Source organism: Prenolepis imparis, unplaced genomic scaffold (assembly GCF_030444845.1).
Source record: "Prenolepis imparis isolate NDT839.2.m4 unplaced genomic scaffold, iyPreImpa1.0 SCAF_5, whole genome shotgun sequence".
Taxonomy (NCBI): Eukaryota; Metazoa; Arthropoda; class Insecta; order Hymenoptera; family Formicidae; genus Prenolepis; species Prenolepis imparis.
Genome location: NW_028141163.1, coordinates 2,790,544 through 2,808,778, shown reverse-complemented (window position 1 = coordinate 2,808,778; position 18,235 = coordinate 2,790,544). Strand labels below are relative to the sequence as shown.

General features: G+C 32.9%; 5 protein-coding genes across 10 annotated transcripts in view; 2 read left to right on the top strand and 3 right to left on the bottom strand.

Moving 5' to 3' along the window:
* Positions 1 to 113: 113 nt before the first annotated feature.
* Positions 114 to 5,098, bottom strand: Smo (smoothened, frizzled class receptor). Of its 3 annotated transcripts, none has more exons than XM_083039404.1 (8): positions 4,863 to 5,098; positions 4,296 to 4,610; positions 3,442 to 3,882; positions 3,179 to 3,351; positions 2,764 to 3,101; positions 2,369 to 2,570; positions 2,036 to 2,206; positions 114 to 1,960 (listed from the first exon to the last, which is right to left on the bottom strand). In XM_083039404.1, the coding sequence occupies exons 2-8, from the start codon at positions 4,608 to 4,610 to the stop codon at positions 661 to 663; spliced, it is 2,940 nt and encodes a 979-aa protein (XP_082895530.1). In that variant the 5' UTR covers positions 4,863 to 5,098; the 3' UTR covers positions 114 to 660. The 3 variants fall into 3 exon arrangements, with proteins under 3 accessions (XP_082895530.1, XP_082895531.1, XP_082895532.1); XM_083039405.1 differs by having other exon boundaries at positions 114 to 1,936; XM_083039406.1 differs by lacking the exon at positions 4,863 to 5,098 and adding an exon at positions 4,098 to 4,225 and having other exon boundaries at positions 4,296 to 4,436.
* A 1,345-nt stretch (positions 5,099 to 6,443) lies between these two features.
* On the bottom strand, positions 6,444 to 9,520 carry LOC145936823 (ankyrin repeat domain-containing protein 54). Of its 2 annotated transcripts, XM_083039421.1 has the most exons (6): positions 9,373 to 9,520; positions 8,817 to 9,281; positions 8,259 to 8,715; positions 7,856 to 7,919; positions 7,412 to 7,622; positions 6,444 to 6,997 (listed from the first exon to the last, which is right to left on the bottom strand). In XM_083039421.1, the coding sequence occupies exons 2-6, from the start codon at positions 8,939 to 8,941 to the stop codon at positions 6,568 to 6,570; spliced, it is 1,287 nt and encodes a 428-aa protein (XP_082895547.1). In that variant the 5' UTR covers positions 8,942 to 9,281; positions 9,373 to 9,520; the 3' UTR covers positions 6,444 to 6,567. The 2 variants fall into 2 exon arrangements, with proteins under 2 accessions (XP_082895547.1, XP_082895548.1); XM_083039422.1 differs by lacking the exon at positions 9,373 to 9,520 and having other exon boundaries at positions 6,447 to 6,997; positions 8,813 to 8,950.
* Positions 9,521 to 9,990: 470 nt separating this feature from the next.
* Positions 9,991 to 14,782, top strand: Zc3h3 (zinc finger CCCH domain-containing protein 3). 2 transcript variants are annotated; one of them, XM_083038039.1, is made up of 7 exons: positions 9,991 to 10,415; positions 10,598 to 11,549; positions 11,624 to 11,724; positions 11,856 to 12,012; positions 12,531 to 12,689; positions 12,919 to 13,114; positions 13,226 to 13,376. In XM_083038039.1, the coding sequence occupies exons 1-7, from the start codon at positions 10,352 to 10,354 to the stop codon at positions 13,262 to 13,264; spliced, it is 1,668 nt and encodes a 555-aa protein (XP_082894165.1). In that variant the 5' UTR covers positions 9,991 to 10,351; the 3' UTR covers positions 13,265 to 13,376. The 2 variants fall into 2 exon arrangements, with proteins under 2 accessions (XP_082894165.1, XP_082894164.1); XM_083038038.1 differs by lacking the exon at positions 13,226 to 13,376 and adding an exon at positions 13,597 to 14,782 and having other exon boundaries at positions 9,992 to 10,415.
* A 237-nt stretch (positions 14,783 to 15,019) lies between these two features.
* LOC145936140 (LETM1 domain-containing protein 1) lies at positions 15,020 to 16,752 on the bottom strand. Its single transcript, XM_083038040.1, has 3 exons — positions 15,929 to 16,752; positions 15,693 to 15,842; positions 15,020 to 15,451 (listed from the first exon to the last, which is right to left on the bottom strand). The coding sequence occupies exons 1-3, from the start codon at positions 16,649 to 16,651 to the stop codon at positions 15,272 to 15,274; spliced, it is 1,053 nt and encodes a 350-aa protein (XP_082894166.1). The 5' UTR covers positions 16,652 to 16,752; the 3' UTR covers positions 15,020 to 15,271.
* Positions 16,753 to 17,604: 852 nt separating this feature from the next.
* LOC145936821 (26S proteasome non-ATPase regulatory subunit 5) overlaps positions 17,605 to 18,235 on the top strand; it is a 36,023-nt gene continuing 35,392 nt past the window's right edge. For both annotated transcript variants that reach the window (XM_083039417.1, XM_083039418.1), the window contains exon 1: positions 17,605 to 18,093. In XM_083039417.1, coding sequence (XP_082895543.1) covers positions 17,912 to 18,093 — 182 coding nt within the window. In that variant the 5' untranslated portion in view covers positions 17,605 to 17,911. The remainder of the gene's footprint in view (positions 18,094 to 18,235) is intronic.

Below are 18,235 nucleotides of genomic sequence, written 5' to 3'. Positions count from 1 at the left end.
AATGGATTTTATTAGCTACTTGTTAAAACAAATATAAGTATAAACAAAGAATATCTTACTGTCATAAAGCGTTCGATATACACATTCTTATATAAACGTTTAAACATACACAATTATAAGAACTATAATAGTTTTTTATTTTTGCGGGAAAATAATGTTTATGACGTGTTACATTTAAAGAAATTCTAGTATCATAGATTAAATTATATTATTTTAGAGCACTTGCGCGATGTGCGAGTTGTCGATCTCGTACTGAGGAGATTTGATTACTATTTTAGCAATAATAAAACGTAGAAAAATATCGATATGCATTATTGTACTTATATATCTCGTCGAGTGATGTTACTTCATCCGATTGTGTCGTCATTTCTTTCGCCTTCTCCCTTACCTATTATAATATAATTTACAACAGTAAAAAAATATCTGTCAAAAATCACATGATCTCACTCTTGTTCAGAGAATACTACAACGATTGCAGGTAAGAGTGATAAGAAGAAATACGAAGATAGTATATAAATAGTCCAATTGTGTGTAACGATACAATACTTGTTATTTAGATGAACAATTACACTATTTAGCACGTACCTTATTTTATATGCACATTTCTCAATATACACTTAAAAAAAAAAATATATATATATATATAAAACCCCCTCAGTCTTATGTCATAATATTCTTGCCTTTTTTCAATTGCGGCGATATTTGAGTCCCTTTAGAACTACAATGTCTATTGTTGATTATCTCGTCGATACTTTGCTTTAACTCCTCCATTTCCAATATATCGAGCGGCAAAGAGGTCTGCGTCGCCATTTCTCTGGCGTTGGTAGGTCCATCGTTTTGCAATAATCTCGTTAATTCTGGATAACACGAGGTGTGACTAGAATCCATGTCGTCCATCACAGTTTTCCTATACACCTCCTTCTTCTCGTTTTCGTTCTTCATCTTGATGTCGCCAGGCTCTTGAAGCAGGTGCTGCAAGAGAGATTCGTCCTGCAGGACGTATCTGCTTCTGTGACTACCTTCGCGGTTTTTGCGATCATCCTCGTAAGTCTTACAATTCTTACCGCTACTTTTATTCTTGCTACGCTCGTGCACTTCCTCCGGGTCTAGCATTTTCACTTCCTCCTCCAGCTGACTGTCCTCGCTGTCGCTATCCTGCTCATCCTCCTTCTCCATGTTACCCGCCTCTATATCGACGTCTTTATCAGTCATATTTCGATGCCTCTTTTCTTCGCTGCTTAGATTTTCGTCACTGCCACTCTGTCCTCGTAACAAAAAGGGCAACAGCATACCCGTGTCTTTGGTGTCGATGACTTTCAAACCCAAAGATCGCTCATCCAGCCCGGCGTTTCCCGGTCTCCTGCCCATATTGGGCACTTGGAGTGGAAACATCACAGACGTTTGAGTCATCAATTGACTATCCTGGGAAGTGGTGCTGCCTCTCCTGGAGAGTGGATCGATTTTGCTCGATCGGGACTTCGCGAAATCTCTTCTGTTCTTCCCGCGGCGGCCGCGCGATCGATTGGCGACCTTCCGGGTGGTCTTCATCTGTGCAATCTGCACGGATATCTGTGAATCCAAGGAATTTCGCCTGGATTCCATAGAGACGCATTGAAAACTATAACTGATCTCAGAATCAGCTGAATTTCGTCTAGTACTAGACACAGATCCAGTATTGCCGCCAACTAGCGCACCTCTTCGCGTCACTAATTTAGGCAGAGCAGCTGCCCAAGTCGTGAAGTCGCTGTAGTCTTGCGATGCCGCAGAGTTGAGATCGAAATTCAATCCGACCGGATCTTTGTGAACGTTGGGAAAACTTAGGGATAGACGTCCGGCCTTGTTAAACGTTTTACGTTTCGCGAAAAAATGTGCGATAAGTTTATGCTTGCTCACTCTTATAGGCTCGCTCTTATCGTCAGAATCGCGATTGAAGATTCTGCAAACGAAGAGAAAACACATACTATTCAGAATCGCATTGATGACAGCAACAGTAAGTTGTTAATACGGTGAGCACTTAACGTGTGTCAAAATTTACCTCCTCAGAAATCTGCACCAGGTGTTAACCGTCGAACTGGTCCAAACCCACGAGGACATAAGAATACCAGTGGCAAATAGTGCAAGTAAATGCAATTGCAGTTTACCTGTACTAGGCCTCGTGTCTATTTTGCAGTCAGACACATCTGCATACATCGTCGTTATCGCACATCTTTAAATAAACAGAATATCAATATAGCAGTTACATAATACATGTGGTGAAATAAAAAATGCATCAAACTAAGAGCTCAGATATGATAAAAAAAAGATTAATATTGTATATATTATATACTTATACATCCGGGCTTCAATGTTACGACATTAAAATCCTTACATCATGTAATTTCTGAAGCTTTGTCGCCATTCCCAAGAGTGTTGAATTTCGTAAATTTCACAATAAAATGTTACAACAACCGCTGCAAGAATAGCTATAGAAAAAAAGCCTATTCTGACAATGGTTTGTTTTATTTTTGAACTTGCCCTTTCGGATATAATTTCTTGACTGCTTATCTTTAAGCGTATAAGTGTGTAAAGTCCTAAAATAAGCGTAACGTTATAGAAACAAAAGATATTCCTTTAATACGTTATAAAGAATACGAATCAATCAATACTCACAATTTATTTTAATACAGAGAGCATTGAGGAAAAGATGTACGAGAACTTTTAATATTATCACATTTTACTATTCTATATTTTACACAAATATACATAATGAGAAATAACACCTACCTCTACATAGAAAATATCCTCCTACTAGCACAACGATTAACACCGGACCTAGTACAAAAACCTTCGCTGTATGATCAGCGTAACCCACAAAGCATATTCCTGTCATGCTATTGCCATCGATTCGGCCTAACGCCATAATCGCGACTGTCAAAACGAGTGGTACACACCAAGCAATTAAATGAAAATAAGCACTCTTCTTATTTATTCGATCTTGTATTGTACCAAGTGCTCGAAAGCTCATATGCCAAGTGTATGTCAATATAACAAACCATACCATAGCCGCCATTAAGAAATAATACACAAGAACAAAGACAATGACGCAAGACAAGTTCTCTCCGCTATAAATATATAAGTATTTTACAAAATCGTATTTCGAAGTCACAAAACTTATTATTAAAGTACTTGTAAAACGTACCTTGGTTCTCTCATCCTTAATGTTCCATCTTTGCGACATATAATTACCTCTCTGCCACTAGGAGTAAATTGGAGTAACCAGCCGATGCAGCAAACCAAGAAACAACCATTAATATAAAATATCACTAAAGCTGGATACTTATTTGCGCTTCTCCAATCTATCAAAAATGTTATCTGAAATATAATATATAATTATGTATATATTATAATTATATGTTGAAACATATATCACACTTATAAATATATATTTGCTCTAACACTTACAACAGTGAACAAATTGAAAGCACAACAGATGCCTGCAGCCCATATAATAAACGAATGTATTTGATTGTGCTCATCAGAAGTGTATAATGGGTTATAACATTCTGTTCCACAGCCTTCCACCCCATCGAAAATCGCGAGGGCATTGTCAGTAGGCACGAGAGGTTTCAAACATTTACCCGTGATATTAAATTTTAATTCTCTAATGTCGTTTTTGCATAATCGCGGAAACAATTTTGTATTGTCGCACTTTGCGAAACTCGGCCATATCGTGTGATTAATCAACATCCTGCAGGGTCCTGACACCATTTTGCACATCTCTTGAGACGGCAGCTCGACTGTACCATTGACGCATTTCGGCATGAATATCGAGCATAAAAACGGTTGAACAACAGCCCAGCATTTTGGTACGTGTTTCAAAGCTTGTAGCAAGTGCAGTCTTTCCTGAAAATAGAAAGCGTATAAAAAAATATAATAATGTTTTGAGATTACATATGTAACATAATGTAATATTTAATATATTAAACAATAATAATGTTATTAATAAATATGTTAAAAATATATCCAGATATCACAAAATGTGTTAGCATACACCTTGAACATTCCACTCTAGAAAGATAAGCTAGAACGATAAGTGTGTATAATGAAAGAGAAAATACCTGAGATAATTTCAAATCTAAGTCCTGATACTTAAACTTCCAAATAAGAAGCAGCTTATTCCATAGAATGCTTCATAATGCTAAGGTTTTAACTTGCATGCATGTTTTTTTGAAGGTCATACCATGCGCTTTATCGGAAGAAAGAATAGGAAAAAATATTACCAATGCAAAGAATATTTAAATAATAATCTTATCTACCTCAATAATGTCTTGAGTCACGCGTTCAGGTATAAGATCCAATGTTGTAAAGGAGTAAGGCAATTTTGTACCCATGCAGGTACTTTTTTGCAGAGAAACACATCTGACGGATCTGCGACAAGTCAAGACATCCGGTGACAGTTCTCCTATAGGATATCTGTCCAACAAATAACTTGAATCTTTGATTCTACGCCGAGGAGCCAGGTCCATGTCATTCCATGTATTATTTTCTCCATTATTGCTGTTAAGCTCATGCTCGAGTTCTGAAGATGATCCGTGAAACAGCAAGAAACAGAGCACCAGCGGAAATAACATCTGCGAGAATAGAAAACAGTATTTTCATTCAGGAGTCAATAAAGATAAAATTTAAGAATAATAAAAACAATAAAGAATAAATAAATAATATCTATGTTTATTAAAAAAACACTTGAGAAAAGATTTAATTTTTTTACAAATACACGCACGATCGTCCAATCTAATCGATAATTAATATTTTTCAAAACAGAGTCACGTGGAACACGTGGATAAACAATAGAAACGGGGGAGAGAGGAAGAGATGTCGCGTACTTTTGTGCTCGTCGCGCTCAGTCGAGTCGAGGCCGTTGTTCTTGTACGCGATTTCAGCTAACCAACCGGGACGAGGTCTTGAGTTCCGCCGAAACGTCTCGCATCTTCCACGGTCTCGCCACGACAACGTATATTTGAAGCGCGCACAAACCAGCCGGACCACACACGTTAGTCCTCGACGGACCACCCACGATGCGCTTCCCTTATATCCTCGCAAGTTTGAATGCACGCTATAATTGATTCTGCGCATTGCTCACCAGTGGCAGCACTATATTGCGCGGAGAGATCAAGGGCGAATGAAGCCTTTGTCGATCTGTGTCAATCTGTGTGCGAGTTTCTTCCAGCAAATTTATTGAATATTTATTTATTTTATTAACTTTTATAAATATTTATATTTAATTTTAAATATAATTAATTTAAATATATTAATTCAGTTAAATATAATTTTCTATTACAATATATAAATAATTATATATAAATATATATAATTCATATATTTGCGAGATACTGCTATCAAGATATGTAACAATTAAAAATATAAATTATTTTTTTAATGTTAGCTAGAATTAAAACATCATGGAGAGAATTATTGGCAGATTTACTATATAAATACAAAGAATACAAAATTTTAATATAGTGATCATTTTATTTTTCACATGTGTGTGAAATTACAATTTTATTATTAAGGGAATTGTATACAGTATACAGCATTTATAGCATTATTATGAAAGCTATTTACAAGTTCGTATGCACTTACATACTGATGATAAAATACAAGATTAATGAGATAATACATATTAATGGGAAACTGCTTATTTTCTGATTTTTTTTTTAAATGTAAGATTTTGTTTCAATATTAAATATTTTTTATTCACACTCTGAATCAGACACACATGGTTCATTAGCCATAAACACCTAAATCAATTGGCCGACGTTTTTCAAGCAGGACAATCCTATATTTCTAATCTTTCACGTTAAATCTAATTTTAGTATAAAAAAAATTTATTGTCTCAAAATAATTCTACAAATCAAATTACTTAATAAAATCAATGTACAGGATGAAAAATTCAGTCTTTAATTATTGAATCCAAGTAAATCTGTCAGCTTGTGATTCCATATAATCGCTTCTTAAAAATTTACTACAGTAATATTTGGCCGACTATCTGTCTTATATAATCGACATAGTTTTATCTAATTACTCTGTATTGTACAAACATCACGATCTCTGTTTATTTTATAAGAGCAACATTTTAGTATATTAAGTATACTTGCAAAAGGAAAAAAATATCTATCAATAATATGAAACAATGAAGAAAAAAATTGTGTTCAATATTCTTGAAAAGTATATACACACAATATATATATATATATATATATATATATATATATATATAGTGTGTATAAAATATATTTATATATAAATATATCAATACACATGTTATATACATGGTATATACATATTAATATATACATATTATATATACATATATATACATGGTATATACATATTTATATATAAGTATATAAATACACATATATAAGTATATAAATACACAGTTTCTATGTGTGTGTATATATACACACATATAAACTTCTGAAAATAGCTTTTATTATATACATATACTTATCAAAAATTTTAGGAGAGCTTTTATTTAATTTATGAAAGTAAGTGTAGCGTAATATTATTCTACCAGCAATTAACCTTTTATATACTAAGAGAGTTTATTTTCGCCAATAAATCTTTCACATCATCTTGAACCTGATCTGAGGTGCTGGATAAAGAGAGTCGTGAACAGAAATTGCTTAATGTTTCTACCTGCTCTTGCATATTATTTTGCTTTAGCAAATACGTCAATATCATCTCAGCTATATTATGCATCTCCTGCTTCATATTATCCATATCATTATCGTTATAATTCCGTCGTAACATTCTCAATTTTGCTTTCGCTAACTGTAATGGATTGTAGCCATACTTATCTAATGCAAGAACATCGGTACCGGCTTTTAAAAGTAGCGTTACCACCGATATTTTGCTGGTAACTGCTGCTAGATGCAACGGAGTATTGCCTATGCAATCACGCTGATTTGGATCTGCACCATTTTCCAACAATAATTGGACCATTTCTGTATAACCCCTATGACAGAAAACATAAATATTGATGCGTGTCATAATAATAAGTTGATTTTGTATTACAAGATAAATACAATTTTTTTTTAGTAGATTGTCTCACGAAAAACTTTGTTCTTTAGCCTGCTTAGCAATAAGCTCTTACTCTTAGAATACTTTTGGAAAGATTAATACAACTCTAAAACATGAAACATAATTTCTTTTTTATAATTATTAACTTTATTTCTTTCTTCTAACTTCATTCTATAGCGGTATGTATTTCATAAGAGATATTTATAAGCCTTTAAAGCTATATCGAACTTTAAATCAAATTATATAAAATTCTGTTTGTTACAGATTAGAACATACAGCTACGCACAAGGAATAGCTTTAAATGTACATAGAGAAATGTTTATTGTGATTATTTAAATATATAAATTACCTGCAAGCTGCATGATGAAGTGGAGTTCGTCCATCACTATCAGGACTGTTGGGTGATATACCATAATTCAAGAGCCTACTCATCAATCCGGTATTATTTACCATAGCAGCCAGTCGCATCCTTCGTCCAATATTATAAATCTGCCAATTTTTCAAATTATCGGTCCCACTTTTGCACCACATACATTTTATTTTAGCACGATAATCAGATCCTAGATTAAAAAATTATTATGTAATTTCAATACATTTTTATCAAGGAATTATATAAAGCAACCTTTATTTTAACTAAAACAAAAAGATAATTGTACATGAAAAAAAAGAGTACAAAGAATAAATATATTTAAATAAGAGTACAAGAACCACTTTTGAATAAAGATATAATATTGCAAGAATATTTATCTTTTTCTCTCAATAATAATCTAATTAAAGTTGTAAAAACACTTACGATTTTTCAATAACTCTGTTCTGTTCCTATTTATTCCACATGGTCCTCGCATTTGCCTTTTCAGCTAAAATAATATTAATACATGTTTATTTCTATATTTACAATTGTTATATTCTTAGTTACACAAATCATTTATTTGCCACAATAATTGCTTAGTAAACAAGTTTATTTAGCAGCATGTACCAAAAAGCTGAAAAGAAGATCTTAATATCTATTGCTGAGATTGTAGGTTTTTTGCTAAACGGCTCTTATAAGCTCTTTCCCTCTGTATCTAGTCTTATTCTCTCTCTCTCTCTCTCTCTCTCTCTCTCTCTCTCTTTGCATTTGAAATTAATAAAGAAATAATTATTCTGACACTAGCCAACAGAAGTCATCCCACGTGTTTGACAAAACCACTGTTTACCATTTCTGCGAGTTCCATATTCGATGGACCCATATTTGGCAGGTTTTTGACAGTATTCATAGCTTCTTGAAACAAATTTTGCCATTCCTTCCGCAGAAAGCTGTTATTTTCGAGCATCTCTAGATTCTTCTTACACGCCAAAAATCGATCGCGCCAAAGATCGTTCGAATTCCTTATCTGTATCTCAGGCGGCAGACTATACTCTGCCATTTCTTTATTATTGTAATTGATGGGACTAATCGACGTGATACCGCTGGTGTCTTGATAGACAGCGACATGCTGTTGCTGGCTCTCGTGCTGAACGTTCAAGCTATCATTCGACTCGTTCCCGGTTTCCACTCCCGAGTCCACCGATGTCATGATAAATTGCGAGCAACGTGCCAGCTTTCTTTTCGTAGCACAACCTCTTCTCGCTCGCGAGACAATCTCTTTTCCAGGGCGTTTTACACTTCTTCTTCTAGGTTGAGTGGCATCAAAAACGGAGAACGTATTACAACTCTATACGACGCGTTACAACGTGTATAATTATTACTAATTATTGTATGTATACTTACGTACGTGTCAGAACTACACTGCTTATACAGTTTTATGTTGTATTCGGATTTCAGATATAAAATAAACTTCTTCGACCACATGCGCGACGTTGTGACGTCAAATGCAGTGGCAGTGACGTATAAATGCATAATCTTATCTTTTACATTTACATTAATATCTCATTATTATATTTAATAATGATATATATTATTATTTATAGGTGTATTTACATGTTATATATACATTTATTTTCTTTATTAATTGTTTAAATACGTTTAGATAATTCTTATTGTTAAAAAATATTCAACAAGGGTCCGTACCTTTTTCTTCCTACTTTACTGTGACCAAATTTGTCGCGCATGCGCGATAAACTCGGTCCATCACTACTTCGATTTCCGTCCACGAAAATATATCACGAAATATATGTATAAATTACTAATAAAATAAAAATACACACGTGTGACATCGTATGCATAAATAGAAAGGCACCTATCAAACGTTGAATGTGTCGAATTAATTAAAAGTCGGATGGAATTTCTAGGGTGCCCTCAGCCAATCACAATTTGACAAAATTGCTTACTTGTTATGTGTCATATGACGAATGTAATAATAGCGTTTTTCATTGGGCAGAACTGAGTGCGCAACGGTACTGCCCGAATGTACGGCTAGTGCAACTTTCTTGCACGCCCACTGAAACACTCGCGGCTTGGTGAGGGTGCCGTCACATGGGGCGTAACTTGCGTAAGCGTAACCAGCGGATCGCCAATCACCGAGTTATTCCGATAGAGCCCTTCGTCGAGCTCTATCGGAATAAGGGTGCCGTCACATGGGGCGTAACTTGCGTAAGCGTAACCAGCGGATCGCCAATCACCGAGTTATTCCGATAGAGCCCTTCGTCGAGCTCTATTGGAATAACTCGGTGATTGGCGATCCGCTGGTTACGCTTACGCAAGTTACGCCCCATGTGACGGCACCCTAACTCGGTGATTGGCGATCCGCTGGTTACGCTTACGCAAGTTACGCCCCATGTGACGGCACCCTTACATTGAATATTAAGTTGCCTTTTCATGCTGACGCTCGACGCTCATTTTTAGCGTCAAAAGACGTCACGTGACCAAAAATAAAGATACCAATTCGTCAATTTTGGTCACGTGACGTCTTTTGCCGCTAAAAATGAGCGTCGAGCGTCAGCATGAAAAGGCACCTTTATTGCATCGATCGCATCGATTTATATATTGCAATTATTTCAGGCGCATTAAAGTACTCAAATGGATAATAATTAATATATATAATTAAGTGAAATTATAGATTTATGAAGAATTTATGTGGAGATTCGCGTGATTTCGTCATCATTACATGTCCTGTCAGGGTGCAACACGTCACATCTTTAGCACAGCCTGTCTCTTTACATATGGCAACATATGACATTGTGTTTGATCGTATTTATTGAAAAATAGAGTCGAGATTCTTGTTTGTTAAAAAATCTATTGGAAAAAGTGTAATTATATTCCAGAAAACAAACTTTGAGACTTTCTTCACAGTTTGTGGAAATTTTTAAAATGGAAGTTCCATCATCTGCAATTACAGAAATCGAGAGGTTAAGTGAAATTCCTATTGTAAAAGGTAAGCTTATAATTTTCTCGATTAGAATAAATCTGTTCGAGAAATACCTTTCTTGCTTTAAATCTCGATAAAAGCGTATGATGACATGTTTTTACATATTTTATCAAGCTTGTTAAAATGTTAAGATAAAGAAATTTTTTCCTTAATTATAAGTGATTAACCGTTTTATTATATAATTGTAGATCAAATAGAGGAATATGGGCAAAAGGTACTTCTAAATTCACAATTCAATCAAAATATTTATTGTTTAAATAAAATTTTGAAGTTTGTAGACAACAAAAGTTCTAACAATAAGAGAGATTATGCAGATGTAAAAAACACAGTTCATATTTCTCTTCCGAATCCTCAATTATCCAAGGACTTGAAAAGGGCATATGTAAAATCTCAATTACTTCCCACAAATGTTCATGTTAATCCAAACTTTAAAGCGCAAAATCCAACTGTACATATCAATCCAAATATTTATGCTAAATCTTTAATACATATTAATCCGAAAGTAATGCACAATATTGCTAGTTCAAATCAAAATCTGCCAAATAATGTAAACACAACAAATGCGAGTACAGCGAAAGCAAGTATAAGTAACAATAATAAGTCAGCAGATATCAAGAGAGCTATATATGTTAATCCAACATTGTTGAAGAAATTGTCTTCCTCTAAAGAGAAATCGACAGAATCTAAAGAATCTATTTCTAAAGAATTAATTTCTAAAGACTTAAATTCTAAAGAATTAGTCGCAACAGAACGACCTGTCTGTTCAAGATTAAAGCCTATGAAAAATACTGACAATCAAAAGATTTCTACAAAGAGGACTAATAATTCTAGTTTTGTGATTTTGTCACGTAGAAAACTCGTGAGAGTAGCTCGTACACAAAAAATCGTGTCAAGAATGTCTCTAAAATCTCAATATAAGTTATCAAAATCTCCAGAGTTATTAGGAAAAAAAGTTGATAAAACAATATTGCAAATGAAAATTAAATCATTAGCAAATAATGCATTACAATTTACGAGCAAATCTAATTTATCAAAACTATATATCAACAAAGTTAATAATAATTCTAAAATAACCAAGTATAAGATTGACAGGACTAGATTAAAAGTTAAAAAAATCGATCTTTCAAAGAACAAAAAAATGTAAGTATTATTTACTTACATTATATCTAATTAATTACAAAATAAAATTTTATAAAAGTTTTCACGTTTTATAGAGAAGGAGAAAAAGACACAGAGAAGAAACTTGTTACTATCGGTGGTATCGTGTACAAAGCTTCTAAAAATAAATTAATACGGAAGAACTCTTCGTTGAAACGTATGTGCATCATATTGCGTCATTGCATTGTGCATCATTTAGCATTTTATTATATTAGATGTATATAGATTTTTTATTTATAAATATTATTCATTTAAAAATGCATTAAATTTTTTTCTGTGGAATTTCAGGAAAACGATCACTTAATGGGAAAAACGATAAACTTATTCATGACAAGAAACAACGAATCAGCAAAGAAACTGTAAATCGTACATTAGGAGCAAACAGTAATAAAGCACAATTTACCTTCAACACATTGTCGAAAGCTACTTACAAAAATAGCATCAGGTATGTACAATGATATACGTTCATCTAATACTGTACTAATCAATTTGTCTATCTTAAACTCATTAAATCAAGAAATATTTTCTCTCTTTAAATTTTTTTTAATTTTCACTTCTATTCTAATGAGATGTGTAAAATGAAAATGTTGCATGCTCTTGTAGCAAATTTGAATACAGTCTCATATTGTTTACTATATGAATAAGTGTTTCTCAATACTGTTCTTATAGTTATTTGCTACAAGCACATGTCTGACTTATTAGAATAATAATTATAAATATTAGAATGTATTAGAATAATAATTAAAAATAAATAATGTTTAAATCCAATTATTTTACAATATAAGCAATCAACTTAATGAAAAAATAGTATAGAAAGAAAAAACTCAGTTAAAGAAACGATTAATTTTAAATAAGAAAAGGCTAAAAAATAGGAAATTGAGTTTATGCAAGAAACTTGTTCTTTTTGTACAAATTTTTGGAGTTCACAATTAATAATTTTATTCAAATTTTTTTTTTTTGCAGCAACAAAGCAAAACAAAGAAGCATACGAATTTTAAGAAATAAAATGCACAAGAATAACCAGCCATGTTTAATTTTTCAACGATTCGGATCTTGTCCAATCCATGAAAAAGGAAAGTGTCCCAAACGACATGATAAAAAACAAGTGTCACTCTGCAAAAAGTAAATAAATATTTTAAAGTGTCTAATATATATCTATTATATATTAATCTTTTCTTAATGTTTGTAACTCAGACATTTAATATATTATAAATAGTTCATGTTACAGATTAAAACTCTATTATGTATTATAACTATACTATAGTAGGAAATTAAAATTTTAGGAAATCAAAAATAATAATAGGAGTTATAGATGATAAAGGTTAAATTATGCAATTTCTTAAATATTCAGATTTCTGCAAGGAAAGTGTTTCTTAGACAAATGTTCTCTATCACATGACGTCGGACCTGAAAAAATGCCTACGTGCAAGTACTTTCTCGACGGCTGCTGCACAAGAGACGACTGTCCTTATCTTCATGTTAAAGTATCTTCAAATACTTCAATCTGCATAGATTTTCTACAAGGATATTGCGTTAAAGGAACCAAGGTACCTATACTTAATTCTTATCTTTTAGTCCATCACTTATCATTATTCTATTAATTGCTTACAATTAAGATAACAATTTGTTATAAACAAATTCCTCTTATTGTTGGTAAGAAATCTCAGACACGCAGCTCAGGGTCTGTAGAGGGTTAGTTACATCATACGGTCCATAGATCCTTATGGTAGAGGCAATTCAAAGTGATGATTCCAATTATCGACTTGTAGGAAATGGGGTTATATATAAAAAGTTCTTTAGTCTCTCTTATGTGGTGATATTGACTCTCATACCTGTTGTGCAAGCTGCGTGCAGATATGAATCTGAGACCACTGACATAAGAGGAGGAAAAAAAATATATTTAAATTAAATTTAAGGTTTATAAGATGAAAATAATACTTTAATCATAACAGAAATGCCTTATGTGAACGACATAATGGCTCGTAGTAATATTTTGTAAAGCATAGGGTACTGATTTGTTCTCCTACAGTGTCAACTGCGTCACGAGTACCTGTGTCCTGAATTTAACAAGTCGGGGAACTGCAGCAAAGGTGAGTCTTGCCCTTATCCTCATAAATCGCATTTATTTGATTCCGAAAAAGGTGTTAAATACTCGAGCAAAATGCACAATGTGCAAAAAACCACGCTTACGACAAAGAATGATTCTGAGGTGTCGAATACGGAAAGCAGATTAAGGTATTACGAAATAAATGATGATTTAACTGAATATCTTGAGAAAAAGAAAAAAACTCCAATTACCGATCGTACAAAACAAAGTCAAATTAACGAAGTGAAAAAGTCATTAGTCAAAGAAAGCGAATGTACATCAGATAAGACAACTTGCCGTTCTAATAATAAAAAAAAGCGGGTTTCTACAGGCAGTTATATCCCTATTGATTTATTTTAATTGATATTTATAAACATTTTTAGAGTAAATAATCTTTTAAGTTAATTAGATCGTTATTGAATTAAACTAACGTTTAAATGAAAGTATTTAGAGAGATTTCCTTTTCCAGCTATCATATTATATTTAAAGATTTTTCACAATACAATTATTGAAAAAAGTTAGACTAACAATTAAATTAAATTTTTTATTATTTTTATTTAATACATTATTCTATTTATATATAAATGAGTTTTACAAATAAATAACACTTTTCTATATATATATATAACAATACCGTCAATGTAAGTATTTGATATGCTGTGATATGTCAAAAATATTGTAAAATTATTTCGGATTATATATTATATAAAAATATATATTATAAATTTATATATATATATATATATATGTATATAAAATATTATATGATCATATATATATTATTGTATAAATTATAAATATAATAAAAAAATTAATTTATATCAATCTTTAAAATCTTTCTTTATCAACAAATTATCTCTTAAATAAAATTTTTTTTCTGATGAAATTTTTTATTATATGCATTTATATATATATTATATATGAATTTTTTGAATTACTTAGTACACATGGAGTGGGAAAATAATGTAAGAAATTCAGCATAGGAGGAGATTTAAAAGTTAAACATTTTACATATTTCGAAAAAATATATTTTAATAAATAGAAGGTTAAAAATATATAAATATAAATTATTTATTTATTTTATTGCATAAACATATAGCTAGTAGTAGATTTAACTGTACAGTTAACACTAAAGTTTACATTCTTCAATATAAGAAGTACAAAAGCATAAATTTACATTCTTATTTTTGTATATATATTTTGTATATGTTAAATTTTCTTTTTTTTAATATATAACAATTTATAATTGTAGATAGAAATATAGTAAATTTTTGCTATACAATATATATATACAGAATAATTTATTGCAATTGTTTTCCAGATATATTGCACAAAAATTATATATATAAGTATGTATCTGTTAAGATATTGACTGACGAAATAAAAAGAGATATTAAAGCATTTGCAAAAAAACGATGTTTATTTGGGTATTTACAAGTGAAAGAGCAATATATTAATTCTTTAATAATAAATTTAGTAATATAAAAAATATTTTTTAAGCAAAATATGAATGCTAAATTGACTAGAAATTTAAAAAAAAATAAATTTTTATGAAAGTTAATATTAAAATAAATTGTCTGAGATTTCGCAAAAACGAAGAAGTCATCTTTTTTTTTTTTTAATTATATATAAGGATCCAATTTGTTGTCTGGTTATAAGCTAACAAAATTGGGTTATGCAATAACAAAGATATATTACTTTTGTCAACAGATGCTGATACCTCTAACCATTGCTCAAGCCAGCTTCTCATATTTTCTATAGACATGTTGGCAGGGTTTAGACCTCTAAAAGATAGGGCCTGAAAAATAAATAAATTATAAAGAAACTAATATTTTTTTGCACATAGTACTAAAACAAGATTTTCATTGAAATAATTATAAGTTATAAATTTCCAGAGATAAAAAAATTAAAACAATAACAGTATAACAATATGACTTCTTCGATTTGAGATAATAAAATAAATAATTATATTCTCTTTTACACTAGGTATACTTATTTTACAGCATTCTAAAAGCATAAAGTTAACAAAAGGTATCTACCCATCGCATCGCTTCATTAGGCATTGCTTTTACTCCTCCTTCTCTTACAATAGCACGATCCATTCGCAAAATTAACATAGCCCTTTCCATCAATCTTTTCCTCTTGAAAGGCCTCCACGAGGACATGCCGTGTATTGCTAATAATTCTTTCTAAAAAGAAAAAAGAACATCTTTGTGAAAATAGGCTTCAGAGAAGAATTTAGAAGTAATGAGTGCATTTTAACTCGTGGATTTACCAAGTGTCTCCTCTTTAAAGTATTGAGGGAATATGGTGGACCCGAGAAGAGCTCGGAACAGGCTATAATATTCTTGGTAGTTGGATGCGTACCGCTTCCCAAGCAGGCTATAACATCTCGCCATTTTATCCTGAGTGTTTGATCTTTGATTGTCTTAAGCTCCGCCTGCATGCATCTAAACAGTGACCTATTGTGCTTGAGCCTTCTCTTGTGATCAGAGAGCATGAAGTCTAGTTTCTGCTGCAGCGTCCAATAGTGTGACGTCAGCAGGTAGCGTGGAAAGTAAATGGCCAGGGGAAAAATAATGTAATTCGTAAACGGAACAGCCGACAGTAGAAACAAAGGCGACAATTTCCGCAGATCTTTCGGCATCGTGTGCATCAACTGTAGCTCCTCCCGCGTCAAGCTGTCCGTGTCGTTCAACCCCTGTTTCTTTATCGCGGAGACGAACTTCTTCAGGTCCGCGTACACGTCTTTGCTCCCGACGCTGAACACGCGGTACACCTGCATCGTACGCGGGAATCTCTGTTCAAGCGTGCTCTCGTAGTTCTTGATGTAATTCATGTACCTGCCGAACCAGTATTTTTTAAGGTTAGCCACTTTGCCGGGCTCCTCCGCGCTCTTCACCGCTTTGACAAGTCCTCGTTGTATCGGGACGCGTTTCAAAGGCTCCAACGCGTTTGTACCCTCTCGCACGAGCATCCTGGATATTATTTTGTACATTTTGAGACCCCGAATCGCCGCTAGAAAAAAGCAAACACAAACGCTGTACTATGCTACTATAATCAGCTGTTCCGCGATCAGCTGATCGAGCTCATCCGAAAGGATCTCTCGCTTTCGAACGTTCCTAGTGATTATTCCGAAAAAGTTCTTGAAAAATGTTGTTTTTTATTAATAATATATATTGGGCTTATATTCGTAATTGAGTAATATTTTTAAATTTCTGTTTTATGGATTACGTTATTGATGTGTATATGATTGATTAAAAAATAGCAAATTTTTTTGTTTCAACGATTTTATCTCATTGTCAGTGTTCTCTATAATTATATATATATTAATATATTACATCTCCATTGAAAGTTTATTTGATAAACATTTATTCATGGCTACAAATATTTTATCTGATTATATAATGATGTATTTATCTTTTTACATAAATTATTTATCGCTGATTTGTAGGAGTAACAGAAAAAATGTGTATTCTTCTAAATTAATTTTTTTTAAATATTGTTAATATCCATTTATTTATTTATTATTTTGACATTTTAATTAGTAAGTTTACAAACAATATATTTATTTGATAATATCAATGATTCGAACGTTGTTCGATTTCTCGTTCGATTTATTCTCATTCGATTTCTCGATCTATCGCGATCGCCAGTTTTCATTTGTGCGCGATTCAGAGCAGTGTTGTCAATTTCAAGTCGCGCAACACGGAGCGGCGTGGGGTGGGGGATGCGCGCGCCGGTGCGCCGCGCGCGCATCGCGCAGCCCCCACCACGCCCCCACTCCGCGCATAGAATTCCGACGCCGGCGTGACCACGTGACGCGTGACGCAGCGCCACTTGAAGGTTAAAGTCTATTCAAAGTCGAACGTCGAACGCGCCGCACACATCGACACGCGCTCTAATATTATATATTATATTGTTTTCTATTCCTGCACTGGCTAAACTATGCACACTGGTGCAGTAAGTTAGAGTGAGACAAAATATACTTGTCTCATTCTAACTTATTGCACCAGTTCATCATTGTAGAAATAAAAAACAAGCCTATTCTATAGTTGCGCGACCTGAAATTGGCAACACTGGTTCGGATTTCGCGCGGTGATTTTGCGTAAACGTCATTCTTCTCGAAGGTGTCCCTAACCTAAAAGAGAAAGAGTGAGTCGCATTAACGCTTATTCACGCGACAATCGACAGAGTTGTTTTGCGGTGCAAGTGAAAGTTGTCGAAGAAAAGCGGAAGAATCGTCAATGAACCGACCATGACGGTATTTTATCAAGCGAAGATTTTTCGTCTGTGCGAATTGAACAATGTCGAGGAAAAGAAGGACGTTTTAACGGACATCAAGATCAAATTCGGCAGCTTGAACAACCGAGATGCCGAACAGATCGCCCGGGGTTTGGATTACGAACCGCTCTATTCACAATTAACCTCCAGTGACAGGTACGATGACAAGTGACTTTTCTGTAAATCAATTGATTTCTTAAAATTCAACATACATAAAACACGCCAATGTGAATACGATATTATGAGAGAATGTTATTATAAACGTTTAAAAAATATGATAATTCGATATATTTTTTGA